The 18599-nt window shown below is 36.2% G+C and overlaps 1 protein-coding gene across 9 annotated transcripts in view; it reads right to left on the reverse strand.

Annotated features, from left to right (window-relative positions):
- RAPGEF6 (Rap guanine nucleotide exchange factor 6) overlaps positions 1–18599 on the reverse strand; it is a 214405-nt gene that overhangs the window by 166081 nt on the left and 29725 nt on the right. For 8 of the 9 annotated variants that reach the window (XR_007461555.1, XR_007461558.1, XR_007461554.1 and 5 more), the window contains exon 4: positions 17644–17727. The exons of the other annotated variant lie outside the window; for it this stretch is intronic. Coding sequence is in view for 3 of the 8 variants with exons in the window: in XM_049648461.1 (XP_049504418.1) it covers positions 17644–17727 (84 nt within the window). In the remaining 5 variants the exon portion in view is untranslated. The remainder of the gene's footprint in view (positions 1–17643; positions 17728–18599) is intronic. 9 annotated transcript variants of the gene reach the window in all.

Below are 18599 nucleotides of genomic sequence, written 5' to 3' on the forward strand. Positions count from 1 at the left end.
AAAAAAAAAAAACACCAATGTATCAAAGTGGTAATTGTACCTCTCAAGCTAAATAGCTTTTCTAATTTTTCAATCTAGTGGTTCTACTGATTATAGACAGAGTTCTGAATCTCCAGCTGTAAGAGTTGAATTTCTAATGATCTTTTCAATTCTGTCAGTTTTTACTTCTTTTATTTTATATTGGGGCTCCCATCAGAGAATATACAGATGGTAAAAACCGTTTTATGTTCCTAATATACTCATCCTTTTAGCACTATGAAAATTTGCTCTTAGTCTCTAGTAATATTTTGGATTTTATAATTGATTTTGATTGATATTGATATTACCCCTCCAGTTCTCTTATGAATATAATTTGCCTACTATATTCTTTTCCATCCTTTTACTACAAATGTATTTGTGCTCTGAACCTAAAGCATATAACTGTATCTTGGATTACCAAAGAATCTGTTAATCTGTCCTTTAAGTGGAGTGCCTACACCACAAGTATGAAATTACTGACATGGTTTTTCTACTTATTTTGTAAATGCCTCATCTTTTTTGTGGCTCTGCTTCTACATTATTGCCATCATTTCTATTAAACAAGTGTTTTCAGTGTACCATTTTAATTCCTGTGATGATTTTTAAATGCTTTTTTGTTGTTAATTTTTTTTTTTTTTCAAATGTCTATTTATTTTAGAGAGAGACAGAGCTCAAGCAGGGGAGGGGCAGAGAGAGAGGGAGACAGAATTGGAAGCAGGCTCCAGGCTCTGAAGTGTCAGCACAGACCCTGACGTGGGGCTCGAACCCACGAACTGTGAGATCATGACCTGAAATGAAGTCGGCCACTCAACCAACTGAGCCACCCAGGTGCCCCTGCTATTGTTAAATTCTTAATAGTTAATCTAGGGATTACATTACGCATCGTCAACACTGCAAAGCTGTCCATTCTCACCACTTCCAATCAACAATGTACTGGAGATTAAAGCCAGTGTAGTAACACAAGGAAAAAAAATTAAAGGCATAAACAATGGGTACAAAGAAATAAATGTCTTTACCAGAGACGACTCATTCTGAGTGCAGCAAAACTCTAAGGACCTATAAACTTTCTTAGAAAACTTAGAGTGTATCAAGATCACAGGATATGACATCCACATATAAAAACGAATTAGCAATGTTTTTATATACTAGCAATGAATAAAATAAACATGAAATGAAGCAAACAATGCCATCCAGAATAGGATCAAAAAGAAAAATACTTGTAAACAGTTTAACAAAAACATAAGACCTACACACTGAAAAATGTAAAATATAAGTGAGAGAAATGAAAGATGTAAATGTAAGTAGAAACAATCCATGTCCATGGATCGGATAATGCTATGTTGTTAAGATTACAAATGTCCCCCAAGTAATCTAAAGATTCAAAATATTTCCAGACTTCCAGTTTCTGTTCTGGCATATAAGAATCTTAGAAATTGCTATCTGTCCTAATAACAAGTAAAAAAATGAACTAGTAAGTCACCCACTTTTTCTTACCTCTGTAATAGAATTGAGATAACTGAGCAAACTGTTGCCCCCAAATTGAAGGGAACAGACAAGTATAGATAATTACAACCCAGAATAGCAATTTCTGCAGGCACTAGCGCCAGGATAAGAAAAACCAAACTATAATTGATGAACTGCTGGAAGCTCAGTGTGGACAACTCTGAGAGTTAAAAACTTCAGAGATACAGTCAACTGAAGGGGCCTCGACACTTTTGAGTTTTACCTCACTGATCTCTACCAGGATCTCAGAATATATAAGAGAGACCCTTGTACTTCTGGCGGGGGCGGGGGCGGGGGCAGAGGACCATTTTGAAACATCTTACAATATTCTTGACTTCTTTTCAAGGTCTGCCCATCAGAGCCTAAGTGACCTTTAGAAAGGAAAATACTCAACCTTCCATAAGGAGAAAGGGAATGCCCAACTCCAGCCCACTCTAGCAATCTTGACCCACTTCAAGGGGATGGTGGGGAGGGGGTAGAAAGTGAGAAATACAAGGCAAGTTCAAAATACAGAGGTAATGGCTCACCAAAAGACTGAGATCTCATCACAGGACTATGAAATGCTTCCCCTCCTCTCACACCTTACCTGTATATTACAAAAGGCCCCCTCCTCTCACACCTTACCAGTATATTACTAAAGGCCTATTTATAGCAATTCCTTTTACCCAGTACATCATGTCTGGCTTACCCAGTACATCTACATCATGAGAAGGCAATACTAGAAGACAAAAAACACAGACGAAAAAGACAGATCAAGCATCAGAACCAGACTATGATATGGCTAGGATGTATAGTAAAAATTATACACCACAACCAAGGAGGATTTAACTAAAGTATACAAGGATAGTTCAATATTCAAAAATCAATTAATGTAATCCATCACATCGACAGGCTAAAGAAAAACTACAGAATTATATCAATAGATGCAAAAAAAATTTGACAAAATCCAAAACCCATTCGAGATAAAAACCCAGTAAACCAGAAGTACACGGGAACCCCCTCAACTTGTTAAAGACTATTTAAAAAAGCTAATGGCTAATAACCACTAAGATCAAAAACTAAGCAAGGATGTCCCCCTCAACCACTGCTTTTCAAGTTCACAGTGGAAGACCTAGCTAAACACACTAAGAAAAGGAAACAGAAGGTGTAAGATTGAGAAGGAAAAGATAAAACCATCCTGTTCAGATAACATGTTTATCTATGTAGAAAATCTGGAGTAAGGGGGGAAACACCAAAAACACTTCTGGAATAAGCGATTACAACAAGGTCACAGGGTACAAGTTTAATATACAAAAGCCAATTACTTTCTTATACACTTTGAATGAAGTGGAATTTGATATTAAAAATACAATGCCATTTCCATTAGCTGCCCTCCAAAAAATGAAATTCTATGGTAAAAATCTACCAGAATAATGTATGAGACCTATATGATGAAAATTACAAAACTCTGATCAATGATATTGAAGATCTAAATAGAGCGCCTGGGTGGCTCATCAGTTTACTGCTCGACTCTTGACTTCGGCTCAAATCATGATCTCGTGATTCATGAGTTCGAGCTCTACATGGGCTCTGCACTGAAAGCACGGAGCCTGCTTGGGATTCTTTCTCTCTCTCACTCTCTGCCCCTCCCCTGTTTGTACTCTCTCTCAAAATAAATAAATAAACATTAATTTTAAAAAGTATAAAAAATAACTAAATAAATGAAGTGTGATTCCATGTTCGTGGATAGGAAGACTCATTGTCAGAATGTCATTACTTCCCATCTTGAATTATATATTCAGTACAATTCCAATTAAAATCTCATCATGTTATTTGCAAATACTGTACTGAAAAACCAATTCTAAAGAATACATGGACAGGCAAAAGACCTAGAATAGAAAATGCAATACTGAAGAAGAAGAACTAAGTCAGAAGAGTGACACTAACTGACTTTAAAATGTATCATAAAGGTACAGGAAACAAGACACTGTGGTACTGGTTAAAAAATAAAGGTATCAACAAAACAGAACAGAGAGCCCAGGATTAGATTTCCATGAATATGCTCAACTGATTTTGACAAAAGAGCAAAAGCAATACAGTGGAGCAAAGACAGTCTCTTCAACAAATTGTGCTGAAAACACGTCAAAAAACTGAATCTAGACACACATCTTACTCCCCCTCTACACTGAAATTAAGTCAAAATGGATCACAGATCTAGATGTAAAACATAAAACTCCTATAAAACATAGGAAAAAGCTAAATGATTCTAGGTATGGCAGTGACCGTTCAGTTCCAACATCAAAGGAATGATGCATGAAACTAATAAATGATACGCTCAACTTCATTAAGATTAAAACCTACTCTACAAAAGACAAAGTCAAGAGAATGAGAAAACAAGCCCCAGATTGGGAAAAATATTTGCAAAATCTCCACCTGAGTAAGGCTTGTTATCCAAAATACAAAGACACAAAGAACTCTAAAGTGAACAAGAAGAGAACTAAAAATACTTTTACCATATGACCCAGTAATCACATTCTATGGAATTTACCCAAAGGAGCTGAAAACTCATGTCCACACAAAAAGATGCACATGGATGTTTATATCAGCTGTTCAAGAATCAACTTTAAATTCTTACAATTGATATTAAGACAAACAATACAACTGAAAATAGAGAAAAGGGGTGAACGATTTTCAACAAAGTAGAAATGCCTACTAAGCACAAGAAAAGATCCACAAAAGCACTGGTCACTACTGAAATGCAAATTAAAATCACATGGAGATGTCATTAAGTATACACTGAAACAGTAACAATCAAAGACTGCCAATACCAGGTGATGGAGAGGATATGGATAAACTAGATCTATTGTATGTTGCTGGTCAGAATGTGAAACAGTACAGTCATCTTTTAAACAATTTGGTGCTTTCCAAAAGTTAAATATATGCTTGTCATACAACAGAACAATCTACACAATAAATGAAAACACATGGCCCATATAAAGACTTGTAAGCAAATCTTGGTAACAGCATTATTTGTAAAAACTCCAAAACTTAAATAAAAAAGTTTTAATTTTTAAAAATTTCTATCTTCTGGTAAATGGCTAGACAAAATGGGGTATCTTTCTAGATTGAAGTACGATTCAGTAATTTAAAAAAATATGTCTGTTACAAGTGAGACGTGCTCAATATGGGAGAATCTCAAAAACATGCTGACAGAAGCCAAAAACAAAAGACTACTTCTAAATATCTACAGAAAGTATCTAATGACAGAAAGGAGATCAGATTAACCGCAAAAGAGCATGAGGGAACTTTTTCAGGCAATGCAAGTCAACTGTAAATGTCATGTACCAATGTACACATTTACCATAAATTATTCAACTGTGAACTTAAGACGGATGAATTTTATGGTATGCAAATTATACTCCAATAAAGCTATTTCAAGAAAACTGTCTTAAAAAACAGAAATAAATTTTTACCAACTTGGAGTATGCCAAGATTAATTAGAACACATAAGTATTACAATAAAAGGGGAAAAAAATCATCCTTGAGGCTTTGTAACAATTAAAGAAGTTGCCACTGAAAACTGCAAAGGCATGAAATAGTCGAGGAAAAATATATTCAACAGATATATCTGTTAATTTTTATCCATGATAAGTAACTCATATAACTCAAAAATAAAAAGACAACCTCTAAAGAACTGAACCAACTTTTCACAAAAGAAGTTATGTGAATGGTTAATAACTACATGCAAAAATGCTAGTAGTTATCACAGAAATGCATATTAATACCACACAATCCATTACATACATAGCACAAGAGCAAAAATTAAAGATTAACCATATCAAGCACTGAAAAGGATAAGTAATGGGAACTCATAAGCTGGTGGTGGCAATATAAATGGTACATCAGTCAACAAAACATTTGGCAGTTCTTTTAACAAGTTAAACATGCTTACCATACAACTTAGCCACTGAAGTCTAGGTATTTACTCCAAGAAAAAAACACATGTTCATAAAAAGACTTGTTCAGAAATGTTCATAGGTGCTTGATTCATTATAGCAAAAAATTGCAAACAACCTTAATGTCTTTCAACAGTAGAATGTATAAACACATAGTGGTACATCCATACAATGGGATACTAATGAACAATTTTATAAAATGAATTATCAATATACAGAGTAACATGAAGGAATCTCCAAAACATTATGCTAAGTGAAATATTTTAAATACAAAATGCTAGACAACTTATTGTTCCATTTATAAAAAATAGTGGTAAATGTGGGGTGTCTGGGTGGCTCAGATGGTTAAGTGTCTGACTTCAGCTCAGGTCATTATCTCACAGTTTGTGACTCTGAGTCCTGAACTGGGCAGAAGAGACCCTGCTTCAGATCCTCTGTCCCCCTCTCTGTCCCTGCCCTACTCACTTGTGGACATACAGACTCTCTGTCTCTCAAAAATATAAATAAACATTTAAAAAAACAGTGGTAAATGTAATCTATTTACTAGAAAGCAGAACAGTGGTTGCCTGATGATGAGGGTACAATATATTATAGATTATAAACTGACAACCAGACAAATGGCATCTACAAAAAATTTAGATCTATGAATACACTTGGTGAAAAATTGAATGCTTCTACCTTCTCATCCCTAATTCCCCTTCAATACAGAACAAGTAAATAGTGTCTGTTCTCAGCACATCTATTTTCTATTTAATTTTTTAATGTTTATTTGTTTTTGAGAGAGAAAGAACATGAGCAACGGAGGAGCAGAGAAACAGAGAAACAACTTGAAGCAGGTTCCAGGCTCTGAGCTGTCAGCACAGAGCCCAATACAGGGCTTGAACTCACGAACTGCGAAATCATGACCTGAGCTGAAGTCAGACGCTTAACCAACTGAGTCACCCAGGCGCCCCTATTCTCAGCCCATCTCTTCAACACTGTAATTTCTTCCCAGGGCAATATGACAGGAAAATGGGGAGAAGGCACATTTAAATTAGGGGAAAAAAAAGAAACTGTCAATTCACACATCAGTAGACAAGAGATCAGAAAAATCCTAAAGAATCTGTAAGACAGCTATTAGAATAACGTGAAATTTAGCAAGGCTACAAGATATAAAATCACACATACAACACCTCAACAGTGAAAATTACAAAACACTGCTGAGAGAAAACTACAAAACACTGTTGAAAAAAATTAAAGACCTAAACAAAAAGAGTGATGCACCTTGTTACTGGTTTAAAAGATAAACTGTTAAGATGTCAATACTACCCTGGGTGCCTGGGTGGCTTAGTCAGTTGAGCATCCAGCTTCGGCTTGGGTCATGATTTTGCAGCTTGTGGGTTTGAGCCCCATGTCAGGCTCTGTGCTGACAGCTCAGAGCCTGGAGCCTGGTTCAGATTCTGTGTCTCCCTTTCTCCCTGCCCCTCCCCTGCTAGCACTCTGTCTCCTCTCTCTCTCAAAAATAAATAAACATTAAAAAATTAAAAAAAAAAAAAAAAAAAAAAAGATGTCAATACTACCCCAAATGGTCTAACAGATTCAGTGCAGGTGCAATCAAACTCCCAGGCTTTGAGCAGCAGGCAAAGAATATAAGATTAGAAAGGAAAAACAGTAGGAAAGTTCTCTTTACAGAGAGGGGGTACTCAAAAGTAAATGCCCCAGGTTTTTCTTTTTTTTTAATTAATAAACTTATTTTGAAATTCATGTGCAACTGCAAAGAACCTATAATGACCCAAACAATTTGGCAGAGTTGGGAGGACCCATACATTTTGTGATTTAAAGCTAGAGTCAGCAAGACAATGTAGCAATGGTACCACACACAAAAAATCAATCAATCAATGAAACAAAGTAAACAACTGGGAAACAGATCCACACGGTCAATTAAATTTCAACCAAGATGCAAAGGTAATTCAGAGAAAGGACAGTTTTGTCAACAAACGGTGCTAGAGCAATTGAGTATGTATAGGTATGAAATGAGATCCACATATCATACACTATGTAAAAAACTAGACACAAATAGATCACAGACCTATCATAGCATAATCTGAAACTAAAAAACTTACAGAAAAAATTATTTAAAAATTATGTGTAATCAAAGATTTTCTACCTACAACAACATAACTATAATCCATTAAAGAAAAAAACCTGATAAATTGAGTTTTATCAAAATTAAGTTCTTCTGCCCTCTGAAAAGCAATCCACAGAGTGAAGAAAATATGTGTGTGGCACATATCTGTTAAAGGACTTGTGAAAAGCGTAAGGAACTTCTAGAACCAAAAAATAAGAAATTGTACAACTCTACCTGCCCCTCCCAAATGGGCAAACGATTCAAAAAGACACTTCACAAAAGATATATAACTGACAAATAAGTACATGAAAAGATGCTCACAATCATTAGTCTTTAGGGAAATGTAAATTTAAACTACCATCAGATACTATCACATACCCACGAAGACATGTAACTTAAAAAGATTGACCTTAACAAGTGTTCGTGAGGAGGTGATACAGGCATTCTCATATATTGCTGGTGGGAATGTAAAATGGCACAACTTTAGAAGAATATGGCACTTTAAGAGGTTAAGTATCCCTCTACCCCATAATCTAGCCGTTCCAAAATATATACTTATATGCCCAAAATAAATGAAAGTATGTGTACACATGACGGGTTATAATCCATTCTCTTCCCATGTATTTACTCAAAAGATAAGACATCGTATGTTCACATAAAGATTGTACACAAATGTTGATAGCACCATAAGTCAAAATAATCAAAAACAGAAAACCACCCAAATGTCTACCAGTAGCTGAACTGCAAAGAGTGGTCCATACAAGAGAATACTGCAATACAAAGGAAATAAGATGAACACTAAGGGCACTATGCTGAATGAAATAAACCATACAAAGCACAGAAAGACAAATACTATATGGTGTCACATGGAGAGTTCCAAAACTTTTTTTTAAAACCTGATTTCAAATAAAGACTAAAATGGTGGTTGCCAGGTACTCAGGGGAGAAGGAATTACAGTGATGAAGGTCAAAGCAAACAAATGTGAAGATACAACAGTAGTGACGTCTGGTGATCAAATGTATAGTATAGTGACTTAAAGAAAAAAGAAATGAAATATTGAAATAGTGATACATATCACAACATGGATAAATCTCAAAGTAATTTTAGTGTGAAAAGCTAGACAAGAGTATATATTTTATGTTTCACTTCATATAAAATTGTAGAAAATGTAATCTATAGTGACCAAAAAAATAATAATAGTAATTAATAATCCCTGGGGACCAAGGGAGCAAGGACGGATGAAAGAAAAAGTTTACAAAGGGGCATGAGCAATCTGGGGTGGGGGGAGGGGGGGAGTGATGGATATGTTCATTAGCTTTATTACAGCACTAGTTTTACAGGTGTATGCATACACCAAAACTTACCAAACTATTTTAAACATGCACAGTTTAGTCTACAATTATACCTTAATAAAGTTGTTTAAAAAATTAAGAAAATAAAAACGCAAGCGACCAAATGAGATAAAATGTGTGCAAAACCTGTCACCTTGCAGCATGAATGTATTAAAGATTCCTACAAAATAATAAAGACAAACAGCTCAGCTTTGAAACAGGCAAAAAAAAAAAAATTAATAGGCAGTTCACAAAAGAATATAGAGGAAGCCACAACCAGTAAGCACAAGAAAAAGTGCTCAGTATCACCAAGCAGGAAAATTAAAATTAAAACCACTTCACAGTGACTAGAATAGCTAAACTCTAAGACTGACAATCACATGTTTGTGACTATGTAAAAAGAGCAAAAGAACTCTTATACACTGCCAGTGGGATTTTAAAATGGTACGACGGCTATGGAATGGAGTTTAGCAGTTTCTCATAAATAATTTCTCTATTAAACTTCAAGACACATTATAAAGCTATAGTAATTACAACAGTGTGGTATTCAAGCAGGTATGAACAAAATCGAATGGAAGAGATTAGAAGCCCAGAAACAGGCACATCTGTGGATATTTGTTTATTTAAAAAAAAAAAAAAAATGTGGCATTCAACAAGAATGGGAAAAGGATACATAGGAATCCATATGGAAAACCATGCAACATTATCATACTCAAAAATCCACTCTAAGCAGGGGACCTGGGTGGCTTAGTCAGTTAAGCACCCGACTTTTGATTTTGTTTCAGGTTATGATCTCACGGTTCCTGGGATCAAGCCAGCTACGGGCTCTGCACTGACAGTGTGGAGACTGCTTGGGATTCTCTCCCCCTCTCTCTGCCCCTCCTCTGGTCATGCTCTCTCAAAATAAATAAATAAACATTAAAAAAAAATCCATTTTAAGTAGATTATAGGCGTAAATGTAGAAGGAAAACAAGAAAGTGCTAGAAAATAATAAAGAAAAATATCTTCATGACTGCAGGTACCATAAACATTTCTTAAGCAAAGAAGACAAAAAGAAAAAGACTGAATTGCTCTGTATTAGAGTTAAGAACTTTCATTCATCCAAAGACACTGCTAAGAGAATGAACAATACAAGACACAAGGAAAATATTTTCCAACAAAAATAACCAAGCAAAGATGCTTATTCAGGATATATAGAGAACTTCTACATCTCAGGAACAAAAAGACAATGCATTACAAAAACGGGCAATGGATTTGAAGATGCGCCTGAAAAACAAAAAGATTATTCAAATAAAAATGTACTCATTAGCAATCAGTAACATGCAAATCAAAACTATAATGAAGTATATAAATTCAACAGAGTAACTGAAATGTATCAGGATAAAAAATAAAAAGCTCGACAATACCAAATGTTGGTGAGGATGTGGAACAACAGAAATTCTCACACAATGCTGGTCAGAGTGTGTACATTAGTACATTCGCTTTGGAATATAACTTGTAATCAACAGTATGTATATGTTGTTCATATGAACATAGACACATCCTGTGAGCCATCAATTCTCTGCGAGGTGTACCCTACATAAATTCATGCCCATGTGCATCTAATGTACAAGAATGTTCACAGCTGCTTTCCTAGTAACAGCCCTCAACTATAAAATGTAATGCTAATAAAGAAAAATGAATTAACTCTAACTACATAGATGCATCTCATAAACAACACTGGCTCAAAGAAGCCATACACAAAAGAATATTGTATGATTACATTAACACCAAATTCAAAAGTAAACAAAAACCAAACTACGGTGTTTAGGTATATGTATCATCAGGCTAAAACTCTACAGATACCTAAGACTAATTAAAACCTCAAAAAATAGTAACTTTGGGTGGTGGGGGGAGTAGGAAAGTTGATTTGAGGAAAGACTGCAGGCTGCTTCTAGGGTGCTGACAATGTTCAAATTCTTGTTCTGGGTAGTAAATAGGCAAATGTTCAAGAAATTACAGTAACTCCCTGATATGCACATTAGGTTCCTATTAGGTCAGAAATAGAAAAAAAAAAAAAAAAAAAAAGAATTTCTTACTCACATATGTATTTAAAAAAAAAAAAAACCCACGAAGATTTTAATAAATGTAGTTAGTTATCTATGTAAATGGGATAAATGGTGTGGAGGACACTGAAAGTGGGAATAATAATATTTAAAATACCTCTTGTTCTACTGTTTTCACTTTTGAATGGTACAAATTTACTTCAAAAAACTATCTTAAAAGTGTGTCTTTAAAAAAAGAACACTACTATTTACAATGCTATTTACAGGTGATAACTTTACCAACCCAAGACTAGCAGTGTGCCTGACACATGTAGGCACTAAGTGTTTGCTTTATTATGTTAAAGTCCTTGCTTTTTTTTTATTTAAAATTTTTTTAATGTTTATTTATATTTGAGAGAGGGAGAGACAGCGTGCACGCATGCGTGCACATGAGTGGGGGAGGAGCAGAGAGAGAGACACAGAAGCTGAAGCAGGCTCCAGGCTCTGAGCCTGATGCGGGGCTTGAACCTATGAACCATGAGATCATGACCTGAGCCGAAGTGGGACACCCAACCGACTAAGCCACTCAATTGCCCCAGTCCTGGCTTTCTTGAGCTTACAGATTTTACTGTAGCAACTATAAAGTGAACTCAATTCCAGAAAGAGACTAAATTCATTTCAGAAGACATTTACATTTCAGACTTGATTTTTTACTTATATACTTAGTTCATAGTAAATTGTAAATAAATACTTTACTGATTTAAAATACATATAAAATTTCGAATGTCCTGCCCTCAGTGAAGTTTCTGAGAATTCCATAATTTGGGACACAAAATTTCCCCTCCAAAGTGAAACACAACTTGCTGTTATCTCATGCCATCAACCAAACAAAAAAAAAAAAAAAAAAAGAGAGAGAGAGAGAGAAAAGGCACAATGCTTGGTTGGTTTTTTGATTCTAGAGGTAACATATACTGAGTGTGCTACTTTGACCCATTTTCAGCGTCACCCACAAGGCTGTAAGCGAATTCAAAATGGAGGATAAGCCACTGAACCATTGCAGTCTTATGAACCTGCACATCTAATGGTACGTATAGGGTCCATGGCAAACACAGATGCTCTACAGAAACTCTCCCAAGCACTAATATGAGAATGATAGTGCAGATGTCTACAATTTCTGAAACACTTATGATCTCCTCTGCAAATAACTATTATCCTTTTGAGAAACAAGCTCTGGCTTGCTACTGGGCCTTAGCAGACGCTGAATGACTAACCACAGGACATCAGATGACAATGCTGCCCGAACTTCCTATAATGAACTGCATAGTTAGGCACAAGTACCAGGCAGGGCAGTAGCCATCTATTATGGAAAATAAGAAACTGAATTTACCCAAGAGCTGGTAGGTAGATCAGACTCCAACATCAACTCCTATTGCAGTGTCTCCTCTACCTCAATCTATGCTTATGGCTACCTAGGGAATTCCTTATGACCAGCTGACAGAAAAAGAAAAACTGTGAGCCTGTTTTATCAATGGGTCTGCACCCAAAAGTGGACAGCCAAGAGGTCACTCAGACATAACCCCCAAGGAAGATGGTAAAGGAAAATTGACCTAGGGAATAGAATTACAAGCAATACATTTAGTTGTCCTTTTTTCTGGATTTAGAGATGGCCGGAATTATTGATCAAAAGAGATTCAAGGGAAGTTACTAATGGTATGGCTGAAAGGTTAGGGACCAGGAACGAATAGGATTGAAAGGAAGATTGGTAACAAAAAGTCTGGGAAGTGGTATGTAGAAGGACTTCTTTCAGAATGGGCATAGACTTTCAATATACCTGTATCTCATATGAATGCCTGAAAGGCATCCATCGTGAAGGAGGCTTTAATAATGAGGTGACTAAAATGCCACGCTCTGTGGAAGTCAACCAAACTCTTCCCTCAGCTACACCAGTGCTTGTTCAATGGGCCCATGAATACAGTGGCCATGGTGGCAGAGATGGAGAATATGCAGGGCTTAACTGCTAATGCTACTGCTAGGAACCTAATCTGCCAACATGAGAGATTAACAGAAAGTCTCCTTATGGGTACCAGCCAGCCACCTAGGGCCAGATTATTTACAGTGAACTTTCCTGTCATGGAAGAGCCAGGTATTTGTCCTCATTGGAATAAACACATATTCTGGAAATGATCTACATTCCACATCCATAATGCTTCTGCCAGCACCACTATCCATGGGCTCACAAAATGCCTGCTCTACCATCCTGGCACTCTAGACAACACTATTTTTGATCAAGGCACTCATTTTGCAACAGCCTATGTACAGCAAGGGTTTCTGTCTCCCCCAATAACCAGAATACACAGATCTGATATTCAAGGCATGGAAGTAAGAGCGGCTCTTCTCACTACTACACCTAGTAACTCATTCAGAATTTTTGCTGCCCATCCAAAAAACTTTGTTCTGGTTTTGAATCCTAGTGCCCAAAAGAAGATTGCTTCTATGAGGAAACACAATGGTTCCACTAAATTAGATACTTTCACCTGGCCAATGAACCAACAGGCAGGGGAAGGGGTTACTCTAAAGGCCTGAGTAATTGATCGCAATCACAAGCACAAACTGAGTTGCTGCACAAAATGGGGGGATTCCCTTAGGCTCCTTGTACTGCCATGTCCACTATTCAAAGTTTATGGAAAACTACCACCACCAACACAACAGAGCAGGACATTTAAGGACCCGTCAGAAATGAAGATTTTGTTAACATCATCAGGTAAAGGATGCAGAACGGATGAACGTCTGGCTTAGGGCAGAAGTACTGAATGGGTAGCTAAAGAAGGAAGCCAGAGGTACCAATTACAGCCATGTGACCAATCAGAGAAATAAGAAATATAAGATTTTTCCTTTGTTTATTGCATTTATGTCTGTATTTATGTAAATGTTAACCATTTTCTTCTTCCCTCTGTTTCCCTTATTTAAGTATAGTTTGGTGGAAGCGAACTTTAGTCTTTGGTTAACAGAATTTTCAAAAGCACTGTGATGCACTATATAATTAATATAACCAGTAATGATTGTTAGGACTGTGCAATTCCTTATTTTAGGGAAAAGGTAAGAAATTCTTCACTGGTACGAAAGACAGCTGTATCTTTTAAGGTGACAACAGAGTTGTTTTGTTGTTGGATGGGAGTTCAAATTTGTTTAGAAGCATCCATGTAGAAGCTAAGGAACTCAGAGAGTGGACTGTGCCAGTTATCCACTGCCTTTCAACTGGAAATACATTCATGCTGTTTCAAATCTACTTTCCAATAAAGGATCTAGATTCAGTTAACGCTATCCTTCTGCCAGCTGAAAATGTTAAAGCTTTGTCAGTAGAGGGTGCTAGCAGAAGAACAATGCAATAGAAAAATTGTCTTTCTCAAGGGGAAGGGAAGGGAGAAGTGCACCAGTGTGTGCGTGTCAAGACAAAGGAGGTCCTGTCCCCAGCCTCGGGGCCCAACCACACCCTAGCAGGGGGAGGGGAAGTTCTCTGGTCAGTCCTGGTCAGCAGTTCCCTTCCTGCCAGCCCTGACCCTATGACTGAGGACGAGGTCTGGCACAGGCAACCCAGTGAAGTTCTCCACTACCTACTGGGGCTACAACTAACATACTTCCAACAAAATCTGAAATCATGGGGAGAGGGCCCCCCTGCCAAATTTGTTCTTTACTTGGGTACTCTCCCTTAGCTCCTTTACCCTTCTTAGTGCCTAATCTCTTAAATTAAACTGTCCATGTTCGAATTACTGTGTGGTTTCTGTCTCCTGACTAATGCAGGGAATATCAAATATTTTTAATAGAATAAGCTATACTTTTATGAACTAAAATGCTACTATCATTCTTCGTATACTAAGCAGTGTTCATATTCTGTCGGTATCATAATAACTATATCCCAATGTTACTATGCTATAATAATATTGAGAAGCCAAAAATTACTTAATACTTCATATATGCTAAGCATGTTCTAAATTTATCTGCACTGATTATTAAGTCTAACAATCACCCTACAATGACCTATTACAAAGATGGCTCAGTAAGTTAAGCATCCAACTCTTCATTTAGGCTCAGGTCATGATTTCACAGTTCATGGGTTCAAACCCTGCATTGGGCTCTGCACTGACAGTGTGGAGCCTGCTTGGGATCCTCTCCTCCCCCCATCCTCAAAGTAAATAAAGCTTTAAAAAAAAAAAAAAAAAAACCTAAGAAAAAAAATATGTGTCAAATGAAAAATGTGCATCCCCTACCCAGAAATGTTTATTTTTTTAAATTTTATTTTTCTAAGTAATTTCTACACCTAATATGGGGCTCGAACTCATGACCCTGAGATCAAGGGCTGCATGCTCTACCAAATGAGCAAGCCAGGTGTCCCCAGAACTGTCCTTTAAATGATTAAAAAAACTTCTTTAATGTTTTTTGTGAAGTTCATGATGGTTAGATTAATGTACCATGAGTTTGTTGTTTAAAATGTCACACATTTCTGTCACTTATTTTTTTTTTAGTGTTTATTTTTGAGAGAGAGAGAGAGAGAGAGAGAGAGAGAGAGCAAGAGCAGGAAAGGGGCAGAGAGAGAGAGAGAGAGAGTATCCCAAGCAGGCTCCATGCTGCCAGTGCAGAACTCAAACTCATGAAACTTGAGATCATGACCTGAGCCTAAACCAAGAGTTGGACACTTAACTGACTGAGCCACCCAGGCATCCCCATTTCTATTATTAAAAAATTAAGCTTTGTTGTCCTTTTTTTTTTTTTAATGTTTTTTTTTTGTTTTTTTGGTTTTTTTTTTGAGAAGGAAAGAGTACACGTTTGCTCAGGGAAGAGGCAGAGAAAGAGAAGTAGAGAAAGAATACTGATGTGGGGATTGATCTCACAAAACGAGATCATGACCTGAGTCAATATCAAAAGTTGAACGATTAACTGCTTAACCAACAGAGCCACCTAGGCACCCCATACTTCCTTGTCTTGATATAAATAACGGTGAGTTATTGTGGTTGATTAATGGCTACAGAAAGTCTTAACAAATTCTTGACCACTCATCACAGCAGACAAAAGAGAGGAAATATTTAAAAGAACAATACTAATATCCCAAAAACTTAACTGTAATCTCTATCATTCCAGCTTATCCTGTTTCAGTGGCTAACTCATTACAAATTCATTAATGTGAATCTCAGAAACACAGGGAAAAAGAAACAATAGCCAAAAGGCTTAAATAACCAAGAACGACTCTGCATTTTATTTGTTAAAATAGCAGATGCTTTGTTTTATTCTATTGGTTCTACTGGTTCAAGAAGCACAGACTTCATTAAATCGAAAGGCAACCATGTAAAGTTTCAGGACTCCAAGACAGGAATTTAAAACTGGCATCAAAAATCACTGGGGTGCCTGGGTGGCTCAGTTGGTTAAGCATCCGACTTCAGCTCAGGTCATGATCTCGCACTCCGTGAGCTTGAGCCCACGTCAGGCTTTGTGCTGACAACTCAGAGCCTGGAGACTGTTTCAGATTCTGTGTCTCCCTCCCAATCTCTCTGCCCCTCCCCCACTCATGCTCTGTCTCTGTCTCAAAAATAAATGTTAAAAAAAAAAATCAAATGATCCATAGCATCTATCAAATAGACTATACCTTGATATTTAAATTTAACAGTTTTGTAACTAACAGCCACAATTAAAAGTCTTACTTCAAAAGTCTAAAAATCTCTTCTAAACATTATTGGAAAAAAGTCACTAAAAAATTACATTTTTATGCCACCAATTATTTTAAGAGAGAGCGCATGAGCAGGAGAGAGAGGTAGAGAATCTCAAGCAGGCTCCACACTCAGAGCAGAGCCCGACCTGGTGCTCGACACAGGAGCCACCCAGGTGCCCTAATGTCACCAAATTTTAATATGAAGCCCCCAAATCTTAAGAACTAACAGAACAAATTCTAGAAGAACACCCCATGTGACCATTTTTCCAACCACCTTTCTCTTCTTTTATCTATTAATTATGATGGTGATAATTAACAATGACTTATAATAGCCAGCCACTAGCCTAAGAGCTTTATATATGTTAAGTCATTTATTTCTCAAAAGTAACCTACGAAATAGGTTCTAGTATTGTCCCCATTTTACAAATGGAGAGTGGTTACATAATTTGCCCAAGAAATAGTAGAACACAGACATGAACTCAAGCAGTCTGGCTCCTGGAGGTCAATGTTTACAGACTTCTGTTCAGAACTTTGAGTAGCAGAGCTTGCTAAAAACCCTTTCAAAGAGACACTTAAAGTAGGTGCTATTATTATACTCACTTTACAGACAAGGAAACTAAAATATGTACAAAATCATATAAATAGTAAATGATAAATCAGGACTTTAACCTAGTTTGCTTGACTCTAAAAACCATTTTCTTAGCTATTAACATGTATCACCCTCCCTGTAACCATTAATATTAGCAACAAATCCAAAACGCATCAGATAAATCAAACAAATTCCATATAAAACTAAAGATCAAATCAAAGTGAAGATACTATGTCAAGACATAAAGAGTACACCCTCAGAAATAAGAAATACAGGTTGCTTGCTACTATTTCCTACAGAACCAGCAAGTAAACACATTTATAAGATACCTACTTAGAAAAATTACACATCCTACATAAAACAGTTTACCATGAGAGATAAAAAGTTGTAATGTTAACGTTGCCTGCCATATATTCTAAGCAGCAAATGTAAACATACCTGCAAGGAGGCAAGACCATGGAGTCTTTCATAAGCACAGATCCAGAAAGCAGGATATACCAACATCGGGCAACAGTTTCTGAACTGTTCAAGTAAGTAAGTTAATGAGTAAGTAAACATACACATTTCACCTGTTACATGGATTCAATACAAAATACCTAACATGAAATATATTCTAATATCACAAATCATTAAAAATTAATGGAAATTTGGGACATAGTGCCTGTTGCTAAAAAATGTACCAACTTATAAGACTATGTTCACGTGGGAAAAAGTGTAATCACTATCTTAAGATACAGACTTCAGAAGAATGTTTACTAGCTCAATCTTATTAATTTGATCATTAGCATCACATTTTCCAATTTTGTGTAGTGGATATCATTTGATGAATATGAAAACTTAAAATTCCGTGCTACACATGCATATCATAAAATCCTATACTAATAACATATATATTAAAGACAATATTTGGAATTGACCACTTCATCAATATTGTATCTTCACTCAACTAGAAAGTGAACCATAATCTATTTCTTTTAAATTTTATTCTGACATACACAAACAAAATACCTTTTATATGTGTTTCAGGGATAAAAGAATACCGGATGACTCAAGTCTCTCAACATTTTAGTTAAATCTCTAATGGAAACCCAGCATCTTGTTAGATCTTAGTGTATAAACTTATCTTTCTGTCCTCTCAAATATCTTTATTTACCATACCTAAGGTTTTAATTAATTCCAATCTGTAGGAAATTTCAGTATCTGTAAAACAAATCATTCCTCTGACATGGAGAACTATTTATCTAGCTATCTACTTGACATGTCAACTTGAATGTCTAACAGAGAACTCCAACTCAACAAAATCTACCTATTATTTCCTTCAAGCTTCTATTTTTTTGTAGTATTCTCTGTCCTCAGCGAACACTGCTCTTCTCCATCCAGAAACCTAGGCTTCC

This window comes from Panthera uncia (genome assembly GCF_023721935.1).
Source record: "Panthera uncia isolate 11264 chromosome A1 unlocalized genomic scaffold, Puncia_PCG_1.0 HiC_scaffold_17, whole genome shotgun sequence".
In the NCBI taxonomy this organism is placed as follows: domain Eukaryota; kingdom Metazoa; phylum Chordata; class Mammalia; order Carnivora; family Felidae; genus Panthera; species Panthera uncia.